Source organism: Phycodurus eques, chromosome 11 (assembly GCF_024500275.1).
Source record: "Phycodurus eques isolate BA_2022a chromosome 11, UOR_Pequ_1.1, whole genome shotgun sequence".
Lineage (NCBI taxonomy): Eukaryota > Metazoa > Chordata > Actinopteri > Syngnathiformes > Syngnathidae > Phycodurus > Phycodurus eques.
Window position 1 is genome coordinate 4,200,145 of NC_084535.1, and position 26,721 is coordinate 4,226,865.

General features: G+C 42.1%; 1 protein-coding gene across 1 annotated transcript in view; it reads left to right on the forward strand.

The window, feature by feature from the left end:
- ehbp1 (EH domain binding protein 1) overlaps nt 1-26,721 on the forward strand; it is a 131,494-nt gene that overhangs the window by 34,316 nt on the left and 70,457 nt on the right. Inside the window, 4 exon segments of the mRNA XM_061690954.1 lie at nt 1,750-1,866; nt 3,802-3,942; nt 4,971-5,226; nt 7,143-7,377. Of these exon segments, the coding sequence (XP_061546938.1) occupies nt 1,750-1,866; nt 3,802-3,942; nt 4,971-5,226; nt 7,143-7,377 (749 nt within the window).

Genomic DNA, 26,721 nt, shown 5'->3' on the forward strand with positions numbered 1-26,721 from the left:
GATATCCCACATAATTTCTGCATCAGAGCCATACTAGGAGACATTTGCCTGCCTTTTCATTTTACACATAACTCAGCGACGGAATGAGAGTTAGACTTCACACAATGGTTTCAAACTGACACGGCATCCGCAATCAGATAATTGGATGCCGTCAATGGCAAGTTAGTTTAGTACATCCCGTTTATAGAGTACAGAGACTTGGTCAAAAGATTTGCAAATTTCATCTTTAATGGGCAGTGTGAAAGTTTAGTGGAGGTAATGTGTTAATTTTTTCCCACCAACATATTCAAACAATTCTTTCTTTACAAAAGTGTATAAAACATAACATATTCACACCTTGATTCAAATCCGCACCGTGTGCGCATCCGTGTTGTGGTGTAATGCATCTCCTCCGCTCCCTCCCGCTTAGCCTAATCCAACTTTTCTCCCGCCTCCTGTTCAGCTTCATGCTTTCTCTCTGCGCTCTTTTGTCTCATTTGTATGTGTGCGCATTGAGCGCCTACAGCCACGCTTCGCTTAGCGTGTGTCTCGCGAGGCCAAAGCCAATACTCCAACCAACTTGTACCTACAAGCTTCCCCTATGATGCTGACAAAAATGCAGGGGTGCTCAAACATTTTGGGTCCAGGGGACAGATTTTTGTTTCAAGCCCCCCACCCATAATCCCAACGCCAAATAAAGATGACTGCCATTTGTTCCCCACTATGCCATAAGACAATCTCTATACCAAGTACCAACTCAAAAAAATACAAAAGATACCACAATAATGACAACATTAAAATACAGCTAGAGTAGTAGGCCTAAGTGTGTTTTGAGCTTTTAATTCCATGATTCACTCACATATGACTAGAGGGGGCCTGCGTGCAACTAATGGTGCCACACTTCGAGAATCACCGCCGTAGGAATTTAAAAGTTGCCCATTTTTCGAGGAAAGTTTGAATCATACAAAAACAATTTCATAGTATTTAGAGAAATAAATTATAAGAAGAAAGTTTTTTTATTTTTTTTAAAAAGGAAAACGTTGTAGGAGGACAAAGATGCACTTTGTTGTGGATAAAAAGTCAATCTCACAAGAATTAAGTTTTTCCAAGATAAAGTCAAAATATGTTCTAGTCCAAGTTTACAAGGGAAGAAAATTGTATTTGAACGAGTTCATTTCAAAAATACAACTGTATTCTCATAATATTGCGGCAAATGGCTGTATGCTCTAAAACGACCATACTGTGGTAGCTTGACTTACGAATTTAATTCTTTCTGTGACTGAGCTCGTGACTCAGTGTACTCGTCAAATTTGCATGTCAAATTTAGGAATGCTGGTCCATTGTTGTAGCATTTGATGCCATCATCAGCCGTATCTGAAGCTCACTTACCAAAGCAAAAAACCTTGAGTGACACCTGGGACCTCTGAAAATTTGTAAATTGGTGCACTTGTAAGTCAAGGTACCATTGTAGTCTCGAAAAAGTTTGCCCATTTGTTCTCTGAAGAAAAAAATTGGAGATTTATGAGATGACATGTCACAATCATATCAAAGCTTTGAATTGGCCCAAAAATAAGATAGTTAGGAGTAATTGGTTTATTGTTTTATTGGCACACTGGTCCCCTTATGTTATACCCCAGTTTGAGAATCACTGCAATAAACCAGCCACATCTTCTTCAAAACATATTGCTTTTGCTGTTTCTCTGTGTTCTCCGTAACGTCTTCACTCCTCTTCTTCCGTTCTTCCCTGTCGTGCGACCCTGTGGTCTGCAGAGATAGTAAACCAGTTGAACGCCCTCAGCTGCTTACATGGCGACGACGATGACGATGGCATCGGCGCTCCTAAGCGAGCGTGCAAGGCGGCCGCTAAGCCTGCCACTTCCTCGCAAGGTCTTATTTTCTAACCAACTTACTCACGTCTCGTCTTGTGAAACTTCCTTCATTTTATTTTAGTTTGGTGTACCTTTTTTCTTTCATATTTTCTCTTCTGTTTCTCCCATGTTGCGTTGACATTGATGTCAGTTACTTTTCCGAATTTATTTTGACCATTTTGGAAGTTGTGCTGTTGAAAGTGTTCACCAGAGTGCTGCTGTAAAAACTGTTACCGTTGATGTTCTTTATTTTATTAAGTTGTTTTTTTTTGTGTTCAACTGCAGTTGGTAGTGAACCGAACTAGATAAACTGTCCAGAGAAGACTTAGAAAGTAAGAGTCTATTGTCTATTGTGTCTAAAGGCTTGCCATTCTTCCAAATCTGATCATTTTCCCTCCAGTGCGATCCAAGTCAGCAAATACCCGATTATCGGATGTCCCTGAAAGTTTACACTGAACAATTATTTTGTGGTGTGGAATACGTTCATAGTGATTTTTCCTCCACGATCTGATGAGAAAACGGTCGGGCTGACGGGTATAAACGACGACAAATCCTTATCCATGGAGTCCGTGATTGTGACATGAAATGGAATGATCGTCAATTGCCAAGCAACCTGAAGCTCAAATAGAGGCGCGACTGGTCGAGTTGATTGTTTGCATAACGTGTCTCAAAAGTCATTTACCACCATACAAATGACGATAAGTTTGCAACTGGAATGTAGCTTCCAGACAAGCAAACAGTTAGCTGTGCTTCTTCTATTTTTTTTCTTCGACTACCATTCTTTTGTCTTCTTTGCCCTCGTTCCTCGCCGCCAGTCCCGAGGTACCACTGTTATGAATCTTTTAAGACTCGTGGCGATCGGAATACCTGCTTACTGTCTTACTTTCTGAGCATCTATGAAGACTGTGCCGCCTTGCTGGCCGTACATTTTACTGAGCCACATTGTTAATAGTCTGGAGACGGCAGCAGATGGACGATTGGTTGATGGGAAAACAAGATGCCAAAATACCCGTTATTAGCAATTAGTGGACTTCAAATGTTAAACGTTGATGCGCATTAGTGAAGTTGACTCATCGACTAGTCGACTAATGTCTTTAACACCTAGTAAGCTGAAAAATGGACATTTTTTTCCTCGTCTTGTACAGTCTATCAAATTAAAAAAATCAGTATGTGTGTACCCAGGTTGATCCATGTTTTACCGAGTGTTACGGTACGGTTTGGTTTTGGAACGGTAATGGTATGATCTGATTCGTCATACGGATATAAAGATATATGTATAATACAAGTACAATTAAATAAGACTATTCACCCATAGAAGAGGCACGACCCGTAGAAGACTGGCACATACATGTAAGTCGTGGGCGGTACAAAGACTGTTTTTTGTACTTCCTGTTACTTACTTGGTAACATGAGTTGAACTATGCTCAGAGCTGAAGTCTCGTGAGATCAAATTGGATTCGATTCTTTCTGCGCTTGATGAACCTGCAGCCTATTCTGCTTGTAAAGGAAAACAAGCAAACATGGCCTAAAATGGGCCGTCAAGAAAAAAACGCCACCGGTCTTTTCAGCGAAGTCCACTTCACATAGCAACACCGCAAATAGACAGATATACGCCGCTCTTTCGAGACATGTCTCGGCTTGTCCTTTTCGCACCCCTTTGCAGCCCCTCGTCTCCATGCAAATGAGCCACAGTGGTGAGGAAGACGAAGATAAAGTGGTCAAGTGTGAGCCCCTTCGTCCTCCGTCTCCGTAGCAACTCCACGACACTTGTCTCCCACAGTATCCCACCCACTAATTACACCAATGTTCCCAGAAAGGAGCTCAGTCAAGTTTAGCTGGTGCTTACTTGTGGTTCACTCCCAAGTGCAGCGCGTTCTGGTACTTGTGAATATACAGTAATTTGGATGCCTGATGGCTCGTCATCTTGATTAACTTTTTCTTTTGGCCTCCAAAGAGCTGATCAACAAGCTGAACTTCTTGGAAGACGAGGACCGCGAGACACACCCGGCCATGCACGCCAACCCTTTCGACGAGCCCGAGGAGCACCTTCCCGAGGCCAACCACCTCAACCCGTTCGGCGATCCCGATGAGGACGGTATGGAATTGGATTATACACACTGTCATGGTTTTAGAATTCTGCTGGGGGGTAATATGTACAGCGGGGTTGGGTATCAAGCCCACAAATGGCAAAAATATTTAAAAAATTGGGCACTACCCCCTCAAATGTTTATAATTGTCCATATTAATATAATGGTTCCCTGACATACGAGTGCCCCAACTTAAGAGGATTTTGATTTACAAGCCCTTTTTTTTTGTGTTGCGAGCCAAAATTTGAGTTACAAGGGAGTTTCAGATGTGCTGCTCGATTGAAGTAGATGAAAGTGGAGCAATTAAGGTATTGTAATGCTCTGGCTTGTGGGCAAGGAGAGCCACAGTCGCTGATGCAGTTTGAGCCGTTTATTGAACTGGGCAAATTGAGAACACTCGCAAGGAGCTGCTGTAGGCCACAACTCACGCCCAGAGGCTCACGTTGTAATAAATAGCCAACCCATCTCCAACTTTTGACTTTACCCAGCAGGCCACGGGCCTTAAAGGCAGACACCCAACACAAAACAATAATTAACCTTTTTTTAGAACAATTTATTTCGTTATATTCTCTCTTTTTTTGATATACGAGTAAATTAAGTTGTGAGTTTGGTCCCAGAACAAATTTAACTCTTAAATCGAGGAACCACTGTAGTTTAAACCTTAAATATAACAAAAACTATAATGCCAAATCCCTTTTAATATCATTTGAAACTCATCCTTTCAACAAACAAACCTGGACCTAATTGTGTCAAAATCGGATGATTAAGTTAACTGTTCCGGCAATATTTACCATTTTACTGTAATAAAAAACAATAATAACATAAAAAGTTGTTTTTAGTTTATTTCTTGCAAGAGTCTGACTGACTGAAGGCAGCTGTTGTCCCACTTACAGGATAATAAACATTGGGCTGCTTTGTGATGAAAAACATACAATTTTTTACCGTTACTTGAATACTGCGTTAAAAAAAAAAACACAATACAACTGGTTCATTAAGACATCGTTGACAGTAAATGACTTAATCCTCCGTCCAACAGAACCTCCTGAGCAGCTGCCGGCCTCGCGGGTTGACGAATCCCTCTCCGACGCCTCCAACCCGTTTGCTGAACCCACAGAGGAGTCACGTGAGTTGACACCAGGAAACCCCTTCGCAGAGCCGGAGCAAGACGGAGCAGACGCTCAACCAGAACCAGAGCCCCCGAAGGCCCGGCCCAGGATAGGGGTGCGACCGGTCGACATGAGCAAGTACTTGTACGCTCACCTCGGACAAAACGACGATGAGGAGCTCGATGAGTAAGTTATTATTTTATATATTGAGTGACATTTTTTTGGACCGTGATGACATTTTGTTCAGTTAAAACAACACAACTTATAATTGGTCAGTGTAAATGGAATCCTCCAAACCCAAGTAGAACGAGACCATGTACAATTGAACTCATGTACGGTTGGGTTCAGTTCACGCCAGTTGAAGCCTGAACAGACCAAAGACACGGACCATAGACACGAAACAATGATATGGTCCAAAGATGCGGACCGTAGACGTGGTCCAAAGACACAGCCCATTGGCACCGACTCTAGACACGGAACAAAGATACAGATAATAGACACGGAAGAAAGACACGGCACGAAGATAAGGACCAAAGACACAAACTGTAGACACGGACCAGAGACAGTGTTAAACATCGCGTATACATAACATACGGTAAGGCCAGAACAATCGTCGTAAGTGCAGTTTCTTGGTGTCTAATCTCCATCACTGTGAGTAAGAGCTCATCTGGTAAAAATGGCACAAAATATCAAATTACAAATATGTGTAACCAAGCAGAAAGTTCGAGTCGTGCCACGCAGTACGTCTCAAACAGGTTATTTGATCCCTGAATTGACCAATACATTTCCACAGATGACCACTTCTACGCCTAAATTGAGTTCTGGTTCTCAGTAGCCTTCACAGACTTGTGGTTGAGCGATGCTGTCAAAAAGCTTGACGCGTTACTGACTGGCGTGACTGTTGCCTTAAGTCCGAGGTCATTCTCCGCAGAATAGAAAGTTCAAGGGAGCACTGCTGTTTTGACTGGATCTCCTTCAGCCTTCAGCATGTTGCTCCACGGAGGCTTTTCTTTGCTTTGGTCTCCTCCATCACTGTGACCGCTCCCAATGCTCTTTGGAGTTGGCCTCATCCAATTCTCCTGTTTTTTTAGCGCCGCTTTGTTGCATGCTGAGTGAGAATCTCGGGGGGGGGCTTTCACTGCCACATGTGTGTCTCTATATTGATAACAATCTGTGTTGTGTGTGTGTTTTTGTGTGTGTGTGTCTGTCCTGTCCGTCAGTCTGTCAGTAGTGCACCTTGAGAAGCCAGGATGTGATCTGACCCGAGTGGAACAGATTCTTCTATTTACTCATTTGTGTTGTTCATTGTGTTGTAACTGATGCACACAACTGTGCATTTGTTTAATCAAACAACTCATATCAAACCACCTTAAAAACCTCTACTAAATATTGGGCATTTTTCCCACAATTTAATCCAGTTCCCAAGTGTCGTAAAAACATGTTTGTGACAGTATTTTGTCATAATACGCAAAAGATTAAAAAAAAATTGAAATTAGCCTGTTTTTAGGGGGTGGATCTGTGTCATGCAAATGTGCCACTGCTCACCCTGCTCCTGCCACTACATGGCCAATATGCAGCTTTTATTATAGTGGCGACTGGGGGCAAAACTAGGTGGTTGTGGCAAGGCAAGCGGCTACTGCTGTTAGAACGACTACCCTTACTACTACCATTAGAACTACTACTGTTACTTCTACTAAGTCCATACGAAGGTACGACGCTAAGGGACTGCAACAAGGTGAGCGCTACGACTACTACTACTGTATTCACACACATTTGTATTTTCACAGGTGCAGGCAGGACTTATTCACCAAGCTGCTGTATTACACTTGTCAGTTAGTGTAGCGTAGGGTTTGCCAACAGGGTGCCTGCGGACACCAGGTAGACCCTAAGAACCACGAGTAGCCCGCGGGCCTGTTCTAAAAATAGCTCACCAGTGAGATGTTTTTATTTTCTGTGTTGCTATTCTTTTGTAAATCACACTTGCATTGACACATAGAAATGTCCACTAGGGATAGGTAAAGTAATTGATCTCCAAGAATATAAAACATTCAGATCACCATGAAAGAAAATAACGTAACATTCTCTATGTCATTGCCAACCAGGTCCAACCCATTTTACGAGCCCAGGACGAGCCCCACGCAGAGCCTCGCTCTCCCGGACGTGGGCAGTAGCCAGAAGAGGAAAGCTCCCACACCACCAGGCTCGTCGGGCCCCGGCCTCAGCCCCGGTGCGCCCGCTCCCAAAGCCGGCCCGGACGGAGGGAAGAAAACCTTGGCAGTTGGTCCCGGTCCGGTGGCGGCGGTCATGGGGAGAGAAATTGCCTCCTCATCCCCCAAGGTAAACCGTGAACAGTGTGCCTTCTAGTCTTGAACTATGGAGACATTTGATGACATACCTGTACAATAACAATGCTGTCACACTTGACAAGTTTGTATGCATTATAACAGTCTATTAAAACAGGGGTTCTTATAATGTTTGTGTCCAGGGACCCCATCCTGGGGAGAAATTTTTCCAAGGAGCTCCTCATAATCCTAACACCAATTAAACATAACTACCATGTGTAGCCCTAAATTGGACAAGAAATAAAAAATTGCCTATTTTTAAGAGAGACATTTTTAGACTTTTTTTTTTTTTTTTTTTTTTTTTTTTTTTGATATTTTGAGAATAAGTTTGTAATCATTACAAGAACAAATACATATTTTGTCGGGATAAAAAGTCACATTCTTATCATAATGTAGTCAAGTTTATTTGTAAAGCCCTGAATCACAAAAGAGTCGCAGAGGGCTTCACAGGCCCACGGTTGGCAATGACTGACAACATCCCAGAATCTAACCCCCCCAATCGTGTTTAGTCATATTTTTCCAATGACATAATAGTCAAAGTTTAGTCACATTGTGAATTTGAAGTGAATTTAAAAAAATATGGCGACCAATTCAGGGTGTACTCGACCTCTCGCCCTAAGATAGCTGGGATAGGCTCCAGCACGCCCGCGACCCGTGTGAGGATAAGCGGTACAGAAAATGGATGGATGGATATTTATTCTAATATTACACCTTTCATTCTGGAAAAGATGCATTTATTCCCCCCCCCTGCAAAAAAAATGGTACTATATTCTCAACAAAAGCACTTTTTGTTCTGGAAAATTATTAGTAATTATTTTGTTATTCAAATTAAGATTTTACCTACACCTTTCAACTCATTTAAACACTCTACTAATGACCTGGCCTATCTGGCAATTTTTTTTCAGACTGTGCCCACCTGCTATAATATATGTGAACTTCAAAGAAAGTTATGGAAATAAGCAAAAAAGTCCATGAGAATACCTAATATCCACTTGAGTTCATTGTGTGTATGGTTGTGTGTCCACATGCAGTGGTCCTTAGATCAGCACACACACGAGCACACATACACACGTGCACAGGGAACCTCATTTGAATGTTTGTTTATTGAGGGGGGTGGGGGGTTTCCGATCCAGTGTTTATTTATTTATTTATTGAAATTAGGCAAATGGCGGCTGGCTCTAATTAAATGGCTGATGGTCACACACACTCACGGCAGGAGTCAGACCACTGGTGGGGAATGATTGGTTGGGGGGCAGGCGGGGGTTCACTCAGCGTGTGCGTGTGTGTGTGTGTGTGTGTGTGTGTGTGGTTGAATGGGCCTATGCGGGGGCTTAAACACAGAGGGCTTAACTACAGCAGAGCAATCACAAGGGGGTGTTGACCCCCTGCGCGCACTCACCCACACATGCGATTGTACAGTTGCTTATACACACGCACGCACGCAGAGCACACCACTGCCACCGTGCACCTGGCCAGCTGACTGTTTTAGCGGCTGTCCATGTAATTATGGCACAGTGCCTTTATCATCCAGCCGCACTTGCCTGTGACCATGGGTGGAGGGGGTTGGGGGGTTTGAGCCACTTTAATTACCCGAAGCCAGTGGCCTGTGGTGGGCCACACTTGGCCAAGAGATGCCCCTGCCTCTGGAGGAAAGAATGGCGGAAGGTGGGCATGCCTAGGATGGAGGGAGAGGAGTTGTAAGGTTAATGCCAAATGAGTGTACCATTTTAATGGTATTTCCTGTTCCCAGTAGGTGGCGCTGTTATTAGGAATGGAATGGAATACTAGCATCATTCCATCAACCAAGTTGGAATACGTAATATCGCAATACTGACCTTATTTTGTCCACAATGTTACAACCCCAATTCAAATGAATTTGGCACGTTGTGTGAAACATAAATAAAAACAGAATACAAATCATGTTCAACCTATATTTAATTGAATACACTACAAAGAAAGGATATTTAATGTTCAAACTGATGAACTTGATTGTTTTTAGCAAATAATCATTAACTTAGAATTTTATGGCTGCAACACGTTCCAAAAAAGCTGGGACAGGGTCATGTTTACCACTGCGTTACATCATCTTTTCTTTTAACAACATTCAATAAACGTTTGGGAACTGAAGACACTAATTGTTGAAGTTTTGTAGGTAGAATTCTTTCCCATTCTTGCTCGATGTACAGCTTCAGCTGTTCAACTCCGTTGTCGTATTTTACGCTTCATAATGCGCCACACATTTTCAATGGGAGACAGGTCTGGACTGCAAGCACTCCAGTCTCGTACCCGCACTCTTTTACTACGAAGCCACGCTGTTGTAACACGTGCAGAATGTGGTTTGGCATTGTCTTGCTGAAATAAGCAGGGCCGTCCGTGAAAAAGATGTTGCTTAAATGGCAGCATATGTTTCTCCAAAACCCGTATGTACCTTTCAGCATGAATGGTGCCTTCACAGATGTGTAAGTTACCCATGCCATTGGCACTAACACAGCCCCATACCATCACAGATGCTGGCTTTTGAACTTTGCGTCCATAACGGTCCGAATGGTTCTTTTCCTCTGGCCCGGAGGACACGACGTCCACAATTTCCAAAAAGAATTTGAAATGTGGACTCGTCGGACCACAGAATACTTTTCCACTTTGCGTCAGACCATCTTAGATTAGTTTGGGCCCAGAGAAGCCGGCGGCGTTTCTGTTTGTTATTGATAAATGGCTTTTGCTTTGCATAGTAGAGTTTCAAGTGGCACTTACGGGTGTAGCGCCGGACTGTATTTACTGACATTGGTTTTCTGAAGTGTTTCTGAGCCCACGTGGTGATATCCTTTACACATTGATGTCGGTTTTTGATGCAGTGCCGCCTGAGGGATCGAAGGTCACGGGCATTCAATGTTGGTTTTCGGCCTTGCCGCTTTACATGCAGTGATTTCTCCAGATTCTCTGATCCTTTGGATGATATTATTATAACTGTTCAACTATTTTCTCACGCACTTGTTCACAAAGAGTTGAACCTCGCCCCATCTTTGCTTGTGAATGATTGAGCAATTCTGGGAAGCTCCTTTTATACCCAATCATGGCACCCACCTATTTCCAATTAGCCTGTTCATCTGTGGGATGTTCCACACAGGTGTTTGATGAGCATTCTTCAATTTTTTTGCCACCTGTCCCAGCTTTTTTGGAACGGGTTGCAGCCATCAAATTCTAAGTTAATGATTATTTGCGAAAAACAATAACGTTTATCAGTTTGAACATTAAATATATTGTCTTTGTAGTGTATTCAATTAAATATAGGTTGAACATGATTTGCAAATCATTGTATTCTGTTTTTATTTGTTTAATACAACGTCCCAACTTCATTGGAATTGGGGTTGTGGAATTCTACAATCATTCAGTCTGTAATGTTGGAATGCTCAAATCCTCTTTACATTCACAATGTTGGAATACTCTCATCATTCCGTCCGTAATGTCTGGCATTGTCCGTGCACAATGTTGTAATACGGTCATCATTCTGTCTTTAATGTCAGAAGAATGTCATAGACCTTAAATTAAGACACCTGCGAACAGTTTTTAATTGTTAAGAAAAATGCAAGTCTCTTTTAAAGTACAAATCTTGTCCAAAAAACGGAATGCTAAAAAGAAAAACATTGTAGGAGATGAAGAGGAGTCGTCAGGATTGTGAAGAGAAAGAGAGTGTTCTTACAGGCCAGTGTCAATGGGTTTCTATTTCTTATTCTCGCTATATACGCACAAACATGCCGCAGCCATGTGTTGGCGGTGAGATGACCTTTTTGAATGTATGAAGTCAGAGGGGATTAAGAGGAGACATTCTCACTATGAGAGGCCAGAGACGAAGGCGACACATCGCACTGCTGACGTGTATGGCGTGCAGATGTGTGGCTCCTGAATGTGTGTGTGTGTGTGTGTGTGTGTGTGTATACACACACACACACACACACGCCTTTTTCCATACAAGTGTTACGGGGCAGTTGGCACCTCCACGCCTCCAAAGCAAGCTGACCTAGCGTTGGGGGTGTGCACCTTTCATTTATTTATATTTGTTTGCGCCAACTGTTCTCATGGCAATCTGGCGTGTAGAGCCGAGATAAACACGCGCCGCAAGACGACCGGGTCTAATCTGGCAATGTGAATTAAAAAAATATATATTTCTCTCGTTGAAAGGCAGGGGTGATGCATTTACAACTCGCCCCCGAGGCTGCGAAATGTATTATGTGTGATTCCATGAATGAAATCATATCTGAGGCAAAAGGAGATTAGCAGTTCTGGTGTAACACTCAGGTTTTATATATTGTCGCCGTTTGATGACGACCGTGTCACATTGTTGTTTCAGGCGCAAAATAATATTTTTGCCAGCAACACAACAGAATCGACATAGATGTTGGTTGTTGTGTTTTTTTACAGCCATCACTGTTTGCATTTATATTAAGCGAATGTTCTTTTAGGAGTTTGTCAGTCCCAGGAAAATGGCCTCCTCAAAACAAAATGGCCAACTCCTTGTTGCCATTTGCCTACTTCCTGTTCAGTTCCAGGCATGGATTCTTGAGACTTGCATGTGTCATGTTATGATTGACGTCCACCCAATTCCATATTGGGGGATAATTTTTTTCAAACTTTCTAGGTTATCAATTGAGTTTTTGGGGAAATGTGATTTTGGGGACCACTAAAATATATACATTTTCACCAGGATACATAAGCGTAGAAAATAATATTTCCTGGAATGTTGAGGCCAAAGTGGTTCATTTATCGGAATTGTGATTGTGATAATGAATACAACAATTCCAACCGGGCCTAATTATGAAGTACAAAAGTTGTAAAAAATTCCACAAGCATGAATGAGGAGCATTCGACATCATCTTGGGTGAATCCTATCCTCCATGTCATTGCATTGGAAGCTCCCTCTTCAACGGCAGCTTGTGAAGAATCTCCACATCTTCAGACATATGGCACGCGCCTAATTCCTCTGTGCACAGCTATTACACATACGGACGGGATTTACCGTGATGATTTGACAATACTGAACGCCTGCAATGTATTTACTTGAGCATGTGGTCCACCAGTTGTTGGCTTTATTCATGTTTAGGCCATGAAATTGACATTTGCAACGCGGCAATTCAATTAAATGTTTTCCATATTACCCATTGTAGGGCTGTAGATTGCTTGTTAATATAAATTACCATATTTAGGGATTTCCCATACTTAAAAACGCCCCAAATTTTGCTTTTGAAAATTTGGTTCACCCTCCAAAAAATGGGCAGAAGCTTGTTTCATGTTTCTCAAAGCCTGAGCAACATGAATTTTAGTAGGTATCATTAATAGACTCACAAAAAGGTTTCACTTGCCTTTGAAAATTCAGTCCCCTATCCAATTTTACGTAACACCATGACATTTGGTTGGCATGTCAATCATGAATAGACCCACTAAAAAGTCTCAAGACACCATGCCTGAAAAGAGACAGGAAGTCTGACATTTTGGTTTAAAGTAACCATTTTAGGTTCATTTCCATGGATTCTTCAAAGATGGTTTCCCACCGCAGGTCCTGAAGCCAGTTTTATTTGGCAACAGACGCACAACGAAAGTCTCAAGAAGCCATACTAGAATACACCTGCGATGCCATTCATTGTATAGCTGCAATGGTTAATTTCTTTTCAACTCTGTGTGCTCGTAGGAAATCTTCCATCAAGCTTACCTCCTAATTTTGGGTGCGCTTTTATGTTCTAATTGAGGTGACATATGACAGTGCAAGGCAGTGTCGTCAAGTTTCACATCTGTAAATTGGAAGGAAATACGTGCGGGATTAATTCAAATGTACATTGGGAGTTCCCGTTGGTCGGGTTGCGATCGCTGTCTGGTCTGATTCAGTCCATCTCTTTTCCTTAGAGCTGATCCCCCAACACCCCCCCTTTCTTCTGTCTTCCCAGTAATTCAGTGATCTCTTCCTCTGTCTTCTTCCTCTCCATCTCTATTTCGTAGTCAAAGCACTCTACACTTAGATGCGCTGATCTTAAGATTTTCATCCCGTTTCCGCTTGACAAAATTTTTATTTGCCGCTTTTTCATATAGGGAAAAAGTTTGGAGCTTATATCTCCAAGCCAAAAGTTTGAGAAAATACGTTCAACTTCATATTGAAAGTACAAATCTTGTCAAGAATAAAGCCTCCTCAATTTTGAGTAGCTGACATTGAGTGACAGTAGTACTTTTAAGTTTATGAAAAATGAGAAAATAGCTTACAGGGGTTCCTCGGTGTAGGAAGTATTTCAGGAATAATGTCTTTTGGCCAAGAATGTTACAACACAAAGAATTTGTCTTAGGTAGTTGGAGTCACTCCAGTACAGAGATGTTAAGCTTGTTTTCTCCATGGGCCACATCGTAGTCATGGTTGTCCTCAGGGGACTCATTTGGTGAAACTACACCAAACACACCTGACACATTTAGCTCTATGTGAACAGCCTGGGAGAGGCTGTTTAAATGTCGCGGGAAATTGCATATGCGAATTTTCCAATCGGTCAAATTGCTAGCAATGACGTCCAGAAGTTGAGCTGTACTGTGTTTGTTTACGGACAAGACGTCTGACTAGAGTGTGAGGCAGTTCCACTTCTTTTACATAATATAATCTGTGTGGGAATCCTAAGATTTGCCTCATCATCTTACATCTCTTGCATTTCCTTATCATTTAATGGCTAGTTTTGAACAGAATTCAATGAAAAATGATTCCAAGTTTCCTTTTTAATGGCGATTTATTGAACTTGGCCGCCACACTGTGCCCGCACTTTATGACTCACGCTAAAATTCTTTGCAAGCTAGCGTCGCCCGTCTGTCTCGTATCCGTGCTTCGGACATGGGCTCATTTGGTTGAATTCCCTCGTAGAAGTGATCGTTGACGTAGGAGCCTTGTAATTTGCTGGAAATTTCCTTTTTGGAGCAAAATAGATGACTTCCTCTTCATTTTCAAGCATGGGTTTGTGAGGCTTTTTTGTGCGTCTTGTAAAAATAGACATGTCCACCGAAGTTTGCGGTGATGGGTGAAACTGTTGTCTCGGGCTATATTTTCCCTCCCCAACTTCTAAACTTCAGGTTCTGATGGCGCCTATTCCAGGACCCCCACAAAATACGTAAATCTTAACGCTTACCCTCCCTATTTGACATTCCTTTTCGCCGTCTTTGATATAGTATTTGATGGTGGTCTACAGTTGAAGGGCTTATGTGATTACTTATGTTAATCAAAGGGTTGAAATTAAATGCTTTTTGCTCCTGTGCCGCGATGGAGGGGGGTGTGACTGAGGCAGAGGCCGGAGCTCTCTTCACGGCCCCTCCTTTCGATTCCCGCTACCTCCAAATTGAAATTAGAATAAATTAACATGATTTAATTGAGTTCGCGCAAGGCTGCGATATTTCTTAATTAGCTTTCGCAGGGCCAAGCGGCGAGTGAGGACCGCCGCGCTTCGCCGAAGTGGCCGCAACGAATGAGAGATGTTTGCTGGGGACAAAGGGGGAACCCGGGAGACAAGGACAGTCGTCGCTCGTCTTGCTGTCTCTGCCCTCGTTAAGATCTTTTTAGAATTATATTAAGTTATTCCAGCTATTCTGATAAGTTCTGCTTGCCCTTCAGTCTGATATTATTATGACAGTATTAATTACGCCATTTGAACAAATCTCCTGGGAAAAGACAAATCTTTTTCCATGTTTTTTTTCCCCAATTTTATATTTTTTAATATTCATGGTGAAAACTTTTAGAAATCTATTTCAGCTATTATCTTAACAACTAGATGAACTAGTGAATGAACAAATGAATGTTTAATCAGAAATGCAGCAGGGGTAATTCCGCCAATTTCACCAGCCATTTTTATCCCAGTAGTTGTAATCGGTTTTATTATTTCATTATTGACGGTACAAAAGAAAGCTTGTAGTGCAGCAACTATCTTAACAAGTAGACAAACTGCCAAAACAAGGAGCGAACATTCCTGGAAAATGACTACTCAATCATCAATGTTGTTGTTCATGTTTTAGTATATTTATTTTTGTATATTGGTGCAAACTTGCAGAAAAATACCTATCCAGCAATTTACTTAACATGTTGACAAGCTCGCGGATGAACAAACAAATGGAAAGACTGAAATGTAAATGCTAATTTCACTGACTTCACTAGCCACTTTACTACCGGTAGTTCTACTCTGTACAATATTTCATTATTCATCATAATTTTAATATTAACGGGACAGCAGTTATCTCGACAAGTCGAGAAACTACAGAAACAACAAACGAACAGTCCTGGAAAATGACCACACAATTATATTTTGTTTGTCTTCGTTATATATATTTTTTTAATATTCAAGATGCAAACCTGTTCATTGAACATATACATGATCTTGAGTTCCTTCACAGATCACATTAGGTAAGGCACAGGAAGTGTAACTACCTCGCGTACTAGCTGCACGTCTACTCCGTAAACAAACACAGCGCAGCTCAAACTCTGTCTAGCGGACATCTATGGCCAGACTGAAACGGCAGCGGCTACAGTGGTCTGGTGTGCTACCATGGTTAAAGTTTCTCCTTCCAATATGTGCCTGCATAACACCAAATAAACTACACATATTACAAGTATCATCATGTTAACAGCTAAAGCAGCTAATCAAAGTAGCCTCCTTGACTCTGCTCCGGGCCTTTTTTCAGCCATAAGCTGTGTAATTTTAGCAGAATAATCCTCAACTGGAGTAAAGGCCTCTCAATGTCTGCCCTCTACCTATGCGGACCCCTCCCCATCAGCGCTTATTTGCAGCCCCTGAGTGGTCTGACATTGGATCTTGTGGGAGAGGAGGGTTCTTCCCGGGGTCCGATCACTGAGCTTCCTGTGTGTCCTTCCATGCCGGAGGGCAGCGCTGTCAACGCGTCAGGCTCAAGGCCCGCCGGACAATACTGGCCACTCAACTGTTGTCAGTCACGTTAATATAAATTATTCTCTCAAATAGTGGCCGTCTCGCTAATTGACACCATACCTCAATTAGGCTCCCTGTGTGTAATCCACTTAAGATGAATAAAAAGCCTCCCTCAAATAGACGTCGTCAAGAAAACATTTGTACAGTGTATCTCAGTGAGTGTTAAGTGGGTAATTGCTGAGCCCATTTGTTACTCACCAAAACGGCAAAAGATGTGGTTGTTCTACAATGTTGTGTGCGTCTGTTTTTATGTTCCGGCGGAGCTACCCAATTGGTTTCTGCTCAGTCTTCCTTGGTTATTTCACCTTAGACAAATAAACACCTCCCTCGAATAGATGCAAAACAGGTGACAGATGTAATTATCTTAGTTCATAGCCTCTATTGTTCACACACAGATATTAAAGTGTTCACTGCTGAGTCTAGTTGAACTCAGTTGCCAACCAAAACAGCAGCACCTACCGAAGCAGATACACACTCTCTCAGACCTACCACATTTTACTTGCGATTCGTGTTCTGTTCGAATCTGACGTGGTTGCTTCACAATGTTATGTGGGTCCATGTTTATGTTCCGGAGAGCTTCAGGATTTGGATTCTTTCTTCTGCCTAAGTTATCCACACGTTAAGACAAATAAACTCCTCCCTCCAATAGACACAAAAGGGCTAGGTCAGCGATTCTATTGTTCACATAGAGACCTTAAAGACTTAACTTCAGATTTGAACTTGGTTGCTAACCCAAACAGCAGCATCAAAGCATTTGAGTCTCTCAGTCAAGGTTGACATTGGTGTTGATCGCTCCACAATGTTGTGTAGGTCCTTCTTTAGACTGCCTTATACTTGTGGGAGTATTTCACTTTTACGCTCTAGTAACGTTTGAGTGCACGTTCAACTGTTCAGTCGTTCAGTACTTTTGCACAACTTGCTGTTCTCTAACAAGGAGCCGAATGGCAAAATTCACAACAGGTGTTTGATCCATATGTGGACTAATACATTTCCTGGTTGACTTAGATTTGCAGTCCTCTTCATCATGTTGTGCACATTTTGACCTCGTGCGACCAAGAGGACAACACCGACCAACTGATCAACAACAGTACCTCGCCATTACGAGGCTTTAAACAGCAAGTTTAGCTAGTTGAGCTTTGAGTATCACAGAGTGTCAAAAGCAGGTTGCAGCAGAGAAAGTGGAAATGTCACAGGAAGTGTTCAAGGATCAAGCACCTGTTGTAAATTTGGACGTTTGGGTAAGTTGTGCAAAAATTACAGTTGACTAAGTTGCTTGAATGTGGAGCTAGCGACTTTAAGAAGTTTGTGAACGTAAGCTTTAGTAAGGCCCCACGCATCAATACGATTAAGCCATTGTAATTCCCTAAATAGAAAATAAACTTTTTTGATGGCTTTTCAAGCTCCGATCGCTACTCAATTTTATACATGCTTGCCTTGAAAGGCTGCTAGATTCTTGTGTGTGTGTGGGTGTGTGTGTTGAGGGGTTACATACACACTTTAGAGCTTCTTTACCTGTGCAATGTAATTCCAAAAGTGGCCTCCTTAATGAGTTTTGTCCGCCTGTGCTCAGAAAAATTGCTAAAGGTATGTGTGTCTGTGTGTGTTGTGACACTTTTTTTTCTCCCGTCCAGTTACTGTAATGCAGCTATAATTTTTTTCCCCCCGGCCGCCTCTTTCTCCTTTGCTGGGTGCACGTCGGGTTCACAAGTTAAGCACTGCGCAAGAGCTCACTCTCAATACCCGCGTCGACTGCTGTATAAAAAATACAAAATAAAAATAGGGCCTTCCGCAAAGCGCCTCTTGTAATCTGCCTGGGGTAAGTCCTCTTTAGTTTTATCTGCCAGGGATTACCTCACAAGATGCAAGCAGGACTGGCGTACAGAGAAAACGATGAAGATGGAACCAAATGAAAACAAATCGCTGTGTAATCTCCGCTAGGGAGTGAGTGAGCCAGCCAGAGAGAGCGACTTGCTTTGGTCTTGAAGGGAAGTTTCCCGTGCCACTCATTTAAAGAGGGAATTTACTAATCCCTCCATGATTGATGTCTGCTATGAGAGGCTCTGTAGCAGACTAATAGGGCTTATGAGGATGGCCACAAAGTCCTTTGTGTGTGTTTGAGAATGAAGCAAACCTGCGTCGCTCCGTCCAGCAGGGTTTGAATGACACGGAGAAGGGGTAACATTATCTTAATCTGGGTTTAACTCGGCCTAGTCCTGCAGGTGTGTGGGTGTAAGCCCGCCCAGGACCCCCTATCTTTAAAAAGGCGGGGAGATAAAAGTCTCAAAAACTCTTCAGACCCCCAAAAGGTCCGGGACCACCCTTCCCTGCATCCCTTTCCTTTGTACGGTGACTCCCAGTCAAGCAAGGTGCCCACATTTTTAACATCTGAAGCAGGCTACACATACCAATAATCCGGCCAAATTTGGTCATTTTCTTTTGCTTTAAATCAAAGTCTAACTTTCGGATGTCTCTAAAATATTCCTGCATTTTTATCTTGTGGTGTGGAGTGTGTGAAGAGGGATTTTTCTTGTTGTTAAACATTACTGCATGTATGATCGCAAATCCTATAACGAGGTACGCACATACCGACAAGCGAGCCAAATTTTGCCAGATGTCTTTAAAAGATTATCATGCATGATTATCCTGTGGTGTGGGGTGAGTCAAGAGTCATATTCTCTCCTGAGCATTTAAAAATCTCAAACTTTAAACTAGATTTAGGACTGCAAATCATAAAAAGGTGTCCACCAGTGATGATCCTGTGGTGCGGAGGAGTCTTAAAGTGGGGTACTTGCAAACACACCAACAATCTGGCCAAATTTAGGCATTTTCCCTCCCTTGGGATCAAAGTCAGCAAAAGCCTGATTGTCACGTCTCGAAAAGATGATCCTGAGCCCATTATCTTGTGGTGTTGGGCTCGATTGTCTCATGTCTTTAAAAGATTTTCCTGAGAGATTATCTTGTGGTGTGTTCATACTGACTTTTCCTAAATGTGCCACCCTCTACACACGACATCCTTGACATTGCCCCCTCCCCTCACCCGCCACATTTTTAATTCAATTAACGCAAAGCAACATTTGAAAGGAACCTTAGAAGTACCTCATGAATTATGCTCCATCTTACTTAAATGTCTGCTCTTGCGTGTGAAGAACAGAGGAATGATAAGGCTCTCTAATTGCCTCTTTAGAATAATAAAAAAGGCCTTCTTTTGTCAGGTCTGATATTCAGACACTGCCACAGGAAGTACTGACTGGTGTCTTTTCGGGCCGTCACCCCTTTTGATTTCGATTTGAACCTTCTCGTGCAAGTTCATTTACTCTACGGGGAAAAAAGTACTGCTGCGTGAATAAGAAAAATAATCAAAGGATGGGCTGGATATTGAAATCTGGGCCAAAAAAATATGCAAATTAAGCCCTGGTTTGGATCACTTGCGTAAATCGCAAAATGTATTTGAAACAAGTAATAGCTGGTTGCCCATGGCAGGTTGTGTGATTGTAATAGGATTTTTCTCGCTGTGTCAGAAATTTTGGTAGTAATCTGTCAGCCAGGGTGCCTGCAGATCCATCAATTTTGGAAATTCTATTTTCCAAAACGAAGGCTTTAAGGTTAGTCATGGTTGATCAAGACACATGCAAAGAGAAGCTTGTTTTTACCGTTAGCATTTCAAGTTCACGGACTGATTGATTAGATCTGTCAGCCGACGTCCAAAAGATTAGACGTACAATGTGAGCAGTTTAGTCACATTGATACACACGAGCAAGTGAAATTAAGAAGAGTTAAAATTTAAAGATTGAGATGCAAAATCCACAGACAGATTCTACATAATTTTTCATCTAGTATCAAATGTTTGATGTCCCTTTTTGGTTCTACTGTATTTATCACATGATTGATTTGTATTAGTGTTACTATAACTCTTGACGCGTAGCACAATCTAGTACAACTGTTAGGTCAATAATTTGCTCTTTGCAATTAATTTAGCTACATTTTTAGTTTATCAACAATATTTAGCATTTACAGCAGCATTGTGGTAAATGTGTGGTGATGTTTCTCCTCATGCCTTGTGTGTTATAATGTGTGTGTGTTTTCGTGTGTGTGTGTGTATTCTGATCAGTAGTCAAAGAGGTGACTTTGTAATTATGTTCATTATAATTGGCCTCACTATCGGACTCACTCATCGTTGTGAAGCCCACTCCGCACCGGACAATGGTCGCTTTGTGCGTGTGTGTGTGTGTGTGTGTGTGTGTGTGTGGTTGTTGAGGGGTTACACGCACACACACACACACACACACACACACACACTTTAGAGCTTCTTTACCTGTGCAATGTAATTCCAAAAGTGGTCTCCTTAATGAGTTTTGCCCGCCTGTGCTCAGATTAATTGATAAACGTCATTCTTATCGCCACAGCCGATCTGTGAATCCTTCGCACGTCTTAATTTGTTTGTTGAAGACGTCCGTTAAAGGAGATTAATGGCTCTGTATAGATTTATGAGAGATCCCTCTTCCTTCTTCGAAAGCTTCTTTGAGGATGTGGAAGAAGAGCTTTGGATACTTTTTCCAGATTGTTTAAAATCAAATCAAATGAATAACAGTCATGTAAGATATGAGAGACATACATTTTGTATATACATTAAGATAGTTATGTTTTTCCAAATGAAATTAAATCATCTCCATTAGAACATTACTTGCATTCCACCGCTGAACCTGGGAGGTGCTGCTCTGACAATTTCATTTATAGAAAATGGTGTCAAGTCTCATTAATAATGCAGTTAATGATATTTTAAAACATTCTCATCGTGTTTGCAAATGTTTTAATTACGAGTGAGTTTCAGATATGCCACCGCTCGAGTGAATTGAATAAAAAGGAGAGTGACATTCGCCGATGCACTTTCAGCTGTTTATTGAATGCAACAAACACAGAAATACAAAAGAGCCAACATGCAGATTCTATAGTATGTACAGTAATTACACTTTATAAAACCAGTTTATTTCTTTGCATTCTCTTTTATGTTTTATTGGTTTTAATAATGGATAGAACGGGTTACACCTTCTCTAACCCCCCCTTCCTCACCGCCATTCCAAGTGTCACACGATATTACCTTTTGTATGTTGATGTGTGTTATTTTTCACGCTACATTCTCTCTCCTCTCCTGTTCCAGCACTGCTATTGTTCCATCCACTCCACATCTCCATTTACATAATTGAACTTTTCATTGGACTCTGTCGTTACAAATGGGAGCTGTGATGTAAGATGATGCGTGGCGATCCCTCTTTTTTTTTTTTTTTTTTTATTATTTTTTTTTTTTTATAAACTGGCTTTGTATTCTTATGAGAAGAAGACGTCAGGAGCAGAGCGAGTCCCCGATTAGACAAACGCAGCGTTTAGACAGAGTGTACTATTAACTAATGGAGCATGTCAGTGGTTGGAGTGCAGCCAATCAAATTGCTGGACACACCACTGAAGTGCGGCCATCTTGTCAACTTGAATGACTATGCCTCTCAAGTGTGTGTTTGAACATGTTGGATGAAGGAGTTGCTTCCAAGATGTAACTTACAGTGTTACCTTGACTTATGAGTTCAATTCATTCCATGAGCAAGCTCGTAACTCAATTTACTCCTATATTAAATCAGTTTTCCTCATTAATTGAAATGCCGTTAATTTGTTCCCTCCATCGGATGTGTTCTTTTAAGGGTCGTAGCCTAGTGACTAATGTCACGAGTTGGAATCGGGTTGGCAGGTTTGTCTGCGTGTGAGCGTGTGAGACTGAGTTGTGGCCTACAGCAGCTCCTTGCGAGTGTTCTCATTTTGGATTTGCGTGTTTGACTCTTTTTCCCATTCAGTAAATGGCTAAAAGTGAATCGGCATATTTGAAGCCCGCTCATAACTTAAAATTTGTCTTGCCACACAAAACAAGCAATGGCTTGTAACTAAAAAAAACTGGGGTACCACTGTATGTGGTTACAATACAATATTACTGTTTCTTAATTGTAATGCGTTACACTACTTCTGCATTATAGTCTACGTAAAAGAGCTGAAATATTAGAAGTCTTTTCAGCGACTATTGCCGCGCCATTGGACAAAAGAGATGTCAGTCATTATAGCAGCACTGCTGATTGGCTATCATGTTCCTCAGTGTATCTGGTAAATGTATTTTTTTAAGGACATATTTTTAGAAACTGACTTGACAAATTTACATTTTAAAGATTTCCAGATTAAGTCATTTGCTTGAAATGGCCTGTGGAATGGAGATGTACTAAAACCATATGATCTTACAGTTTGTAATTCAGTCCCGAAATAAATCAATGAAAAAAAAGCCAGACATGCTGAGTGACCTCACAGCCAATCAGCACGGCTGCTATAATGATTGACGTCTGTTTCCCAATGATGCATCAGCTGAAAAGCTAGCCAGCACTGGTTCAGTCAGACCTTGGCATAATGTGGCGCTTAAACAGAAACCAGTAAATTAATGCCTTACATTACCACGCTATACTTGATAATTAGTCATTGATTACTTTGGTATTGTGTGTTTGCCCAATGTCTTTTGGACGGATATTAGATGGACAGTACTTGCAAATACAGTACCTGCGTTGTCATCTAGAGCAAATTTTCATGTGCGCGTGCTGGGTAATGTGTGTGTCTTGCGTCGCCCTAGGCTCCCTTTTGAGCGGATTACAAGTTTTAAAGACTCACAGATTCAACACCTCAAATCTGACACACTCTGATGCCGCCGCGTTCAATCAAGCGAGATTGGAAAGACACACGGCTGTGGTGGGAGCGTCTCGTCTCTTCTCACCGCCATCACATTGGCGTTCTTATGTCATTGGGTTGAGGCCAGTTGAGTTTACATTCCTGCGTTAAAGCCCCAAAGCCACCACTTGAGCTTGGACAGTTTAAACACTTCTTGTCACTGTACACATTGTCAAGTGACTTTGTTTCTATTTGCAATTGTACATCCTGCAGTATTTACTGTCGTCATGCAGTTGGAAAAATATGTGATGAAACCAGTGAAATGCTCAAGTCAATTCATCCTTGCATCAAGGTCTCGGTGAGATTTGCCGACACAGCATGCTGACACATCGCCTCAAAAAGCAGGAAAAATGTAAAATGGTCCCTTTGACGCTGGTCAATATAGTGAGGCGTTGACATCAGTTAAAACGGTCTGTATTTCGGCAGAAAAAGTCAAACGCACACCCAGAATTAATTCTTCTAAGATCACCGCAATGAAGTTGTATGAGATTGAGCATCCTTTCTTGCTCTTGTGAGATATAATGTGCAGTTCGAAGCAACAGAGGCCTATTTTTTTGCCACAAAAAGGCAAAGAAAAAGTCAAACCTTCCCTTCTTTCAAAGCTCACTAAGGTCTTAATTGACAGGGGTTTAAAGCAACATTAGAGATGTATCTTTCGCCATAAAAAAGCAAATGAAGAAGTCAAATCTTCCCTTCCTCGATTTTAACTAAGCTGTGGTCTTACATTACGACATAGGCGGTTGGAAGTGACAGTTAAGGCTCCCCCCCCCCAACACAAAAAGCCAAAGAAATATCATTCCATTTCCTTCGATGCTTACTGAGCTGAAGTCTTTGCAAAAATTCCTATCTTCTTGAGCAGGAAGCAGCATTCCCAGATTTCCCCCTATCTTGTCATTTGGGTATTGTCGAGAGCTTAACCCCCCCACTCGCCCCACTGCCCTTCTCTCTCGTCCTCCATTTTCTTCCCTCTTTGCCCCATTTGGTGTATGTTGTTGACACGGCGGCGCGGGGAATAATGGATTCTCTTGTCAGCCACCTTGTATTTTCCCGCCCAGCCTATTGGTCTGGTGTGTAATAGCGGCAGAGGGGAGGTTATGTGGCGCTGATAGTAATGAAGCTTTTTTTTTTTTTCTTTTTAATGCGGAATGTTTGCGGGCCGAGGCAATGCTTGCCGCTAATCCTATCCTGCAGCTCAGCTAGCTACATGGCTGTGGTTTTGTGTGTGTGTGTTTCAGTGAGATACACACACACACACACACACGGATGAAAGTCACACACGTGCAGTTGCGGACACTTACCTTCAGGCAAACTGTAAGTCAACATGCATTTTGACTCCTCGTGCACCCCTAATGCAATGCAGCCTGCTCCTGTCAAAGAAGATATGCTATTACAATATGTGATGCATTTCTAAACACTTATCATCGCCAAGTGTAACAGAACCATCCGAAATTCCCATTTGAGAGAATCACATCAGTGTCGCCAGCCCTTTTTTACGCAGAGATCTAGTCGCACAGCCGTGCAGCAAGGGCAAGCCACTCAAAAGGCGCAAAAAATTTGTCTTTGTAACCAGTAATTCTTGTTTTTGGCAAGCCAACCTATGAAAACTGGGTTGCAATTACTTAATTCATAAAACATACAACAAACTATCAACATTACACATCAGCGTGGTCTCACAGCTGTACAGCGAGAGCAAACTAGTCCAAAGGTGGGAAAAGTAGCTCTTGAAACTTGAATACATATTTAATATACAATTCAACCAGTGAGAACGAGGTTGCGAAGAAGCGAATATCTTAATTCATGAAGCATTCGACAAACTAACTACACATCAGCGTGTTCTTACAGCCGTGTGGCAAGTGCAGAGGACTCAAAAGGTGGAAATAGACAAGGCAACCATTGGGAATTGTGTTGCGACGATACAAATGACTTAATTGATCAAACATCCGACAAAAGAAATTCACACCAGTACGGGCTTATAGCAGTGCAGCAAGTGCGAACTACTCAAAAGGTGTAAAAAGTAGCACTCAAAACTGAAATTCTTCATTTTGTCAGACAAGCCAACCAATGCCATATGAGTTACCAATTCATTAAGCATACGCCAATTTAAATACACGTCAGCTTGGTTTTAGATCCGTGCAGCATGGGCAAACGACTCAAAAGATGCAAAATGTACCTCGATAAACCAAGATTCTTCTTTCTTAGACAAGCCAACTAATGAGAGCGTGAAGGAGGGATAAAACCTTTTTTTGCTATTTATGTTAATTTGGTAAGTGAGCCTGTCCCGCTGGCTACTGCTGTCACCCCCCCTCCTCTTGTGGTTGTTTTCCCACCTTGTGGTTGTTATCCCACCAGCCAGTGTGTTTATGTAAGTGTGTGCTTTCTGCCGGCAAGGGCGCAGGGGTCTGCGCCTGCGTGTCTAATTGCTTTAATAGCACCTGGTGTCTAATCCCAGGTAATTAGAGTGCTCCAATTAGATGGCTACTTTTTCACCGTCACTTGAAAGAGCGGGACAGGGGGAAGGCCTGGAGGAAGACTGCGACATACACACAGAGAGAGAGACACACACATACATATACACGCCTAATGACGCCCACACAATCCAGCTCACTCAACCAGCGATGCACTTTTGTGTCATTGTACACTGTTCGTAAGTGACGGATCTTATGTAACTACATCCGTCTTCCCTCTATGGACTTGATAACTATGTTATTATCTGGTTGTTGTTTTATTATTATTATTTATTTGGGCTGACATTGTGTGGAAGGTACTTGTGCGGGCGGGGGGGGTTAAGGCCCTCTTTTAAAGGCGAGCCGGAAATGTCAAGTTGTTTCCTCCTCAGGCTGCTGCTACCGTCTCTCCCTGTACCAAGATACCTGAAGGGGCCTTTAAACGCTCACACAAAAGTCAGCAGTTGCTAGTAGTCGCCGCCTCCAGTCTTTCATCTTGAAAGTGTCCACATTTTCAATTCTAAAATTGAGGAATTCCGTTCCAGCCGACGTGAACTAATTCGCTATTCGAGGGAATACGCAGGTTTGATAAATCGTGTTTGTTCATGACTAACTCAGGAAGGCTGATTTGGGAGTTTGGACTGTTTGTAGCGCAATGCTGCGTTTGCAGTAGCAGGCGGAGGCCAACAGAGGGAGTCGGGTGGCCACCACTCGTCTTTTCCCCACAGCTGCCTTTTCTCTAGCAATCTCAACTCACTGTGGTAACCTCAAGATGCATTACTAGTGTATGTAGCTCACATCACATCCTGAACCCAACCATGTATGTTGTTCTTTACATATTGATGTCTAATTCTAACCCAAATAATCAAATGATGTTGTTCTCATTCCATAGCAATTACCTCCCATTAGTAATAACCTAACGGCGGTTGTTTTAAGTAGCATTTTAGCACTCCTAACTGCACTACATGTGTAAAACTGAATTAACCGCTGTCAAAAAAAAAAAGATTGTGGAGAGGAAAGAAGGCTTGGCGTGGCGAAAAGCTTTTGCGCTTCGATAAGACTTCAGAGGAGAAGCTAATTAATAAGATGTTTACATTATCCACGCTCGCACGCCTCTCTGTGAACAAGCGGCTGTGGCGCTATGCTAATAGCAACTAATTGGAGGGGAGGCGCCGCCGAGTCAAATCTTGTGCAGTATGTTCAGAT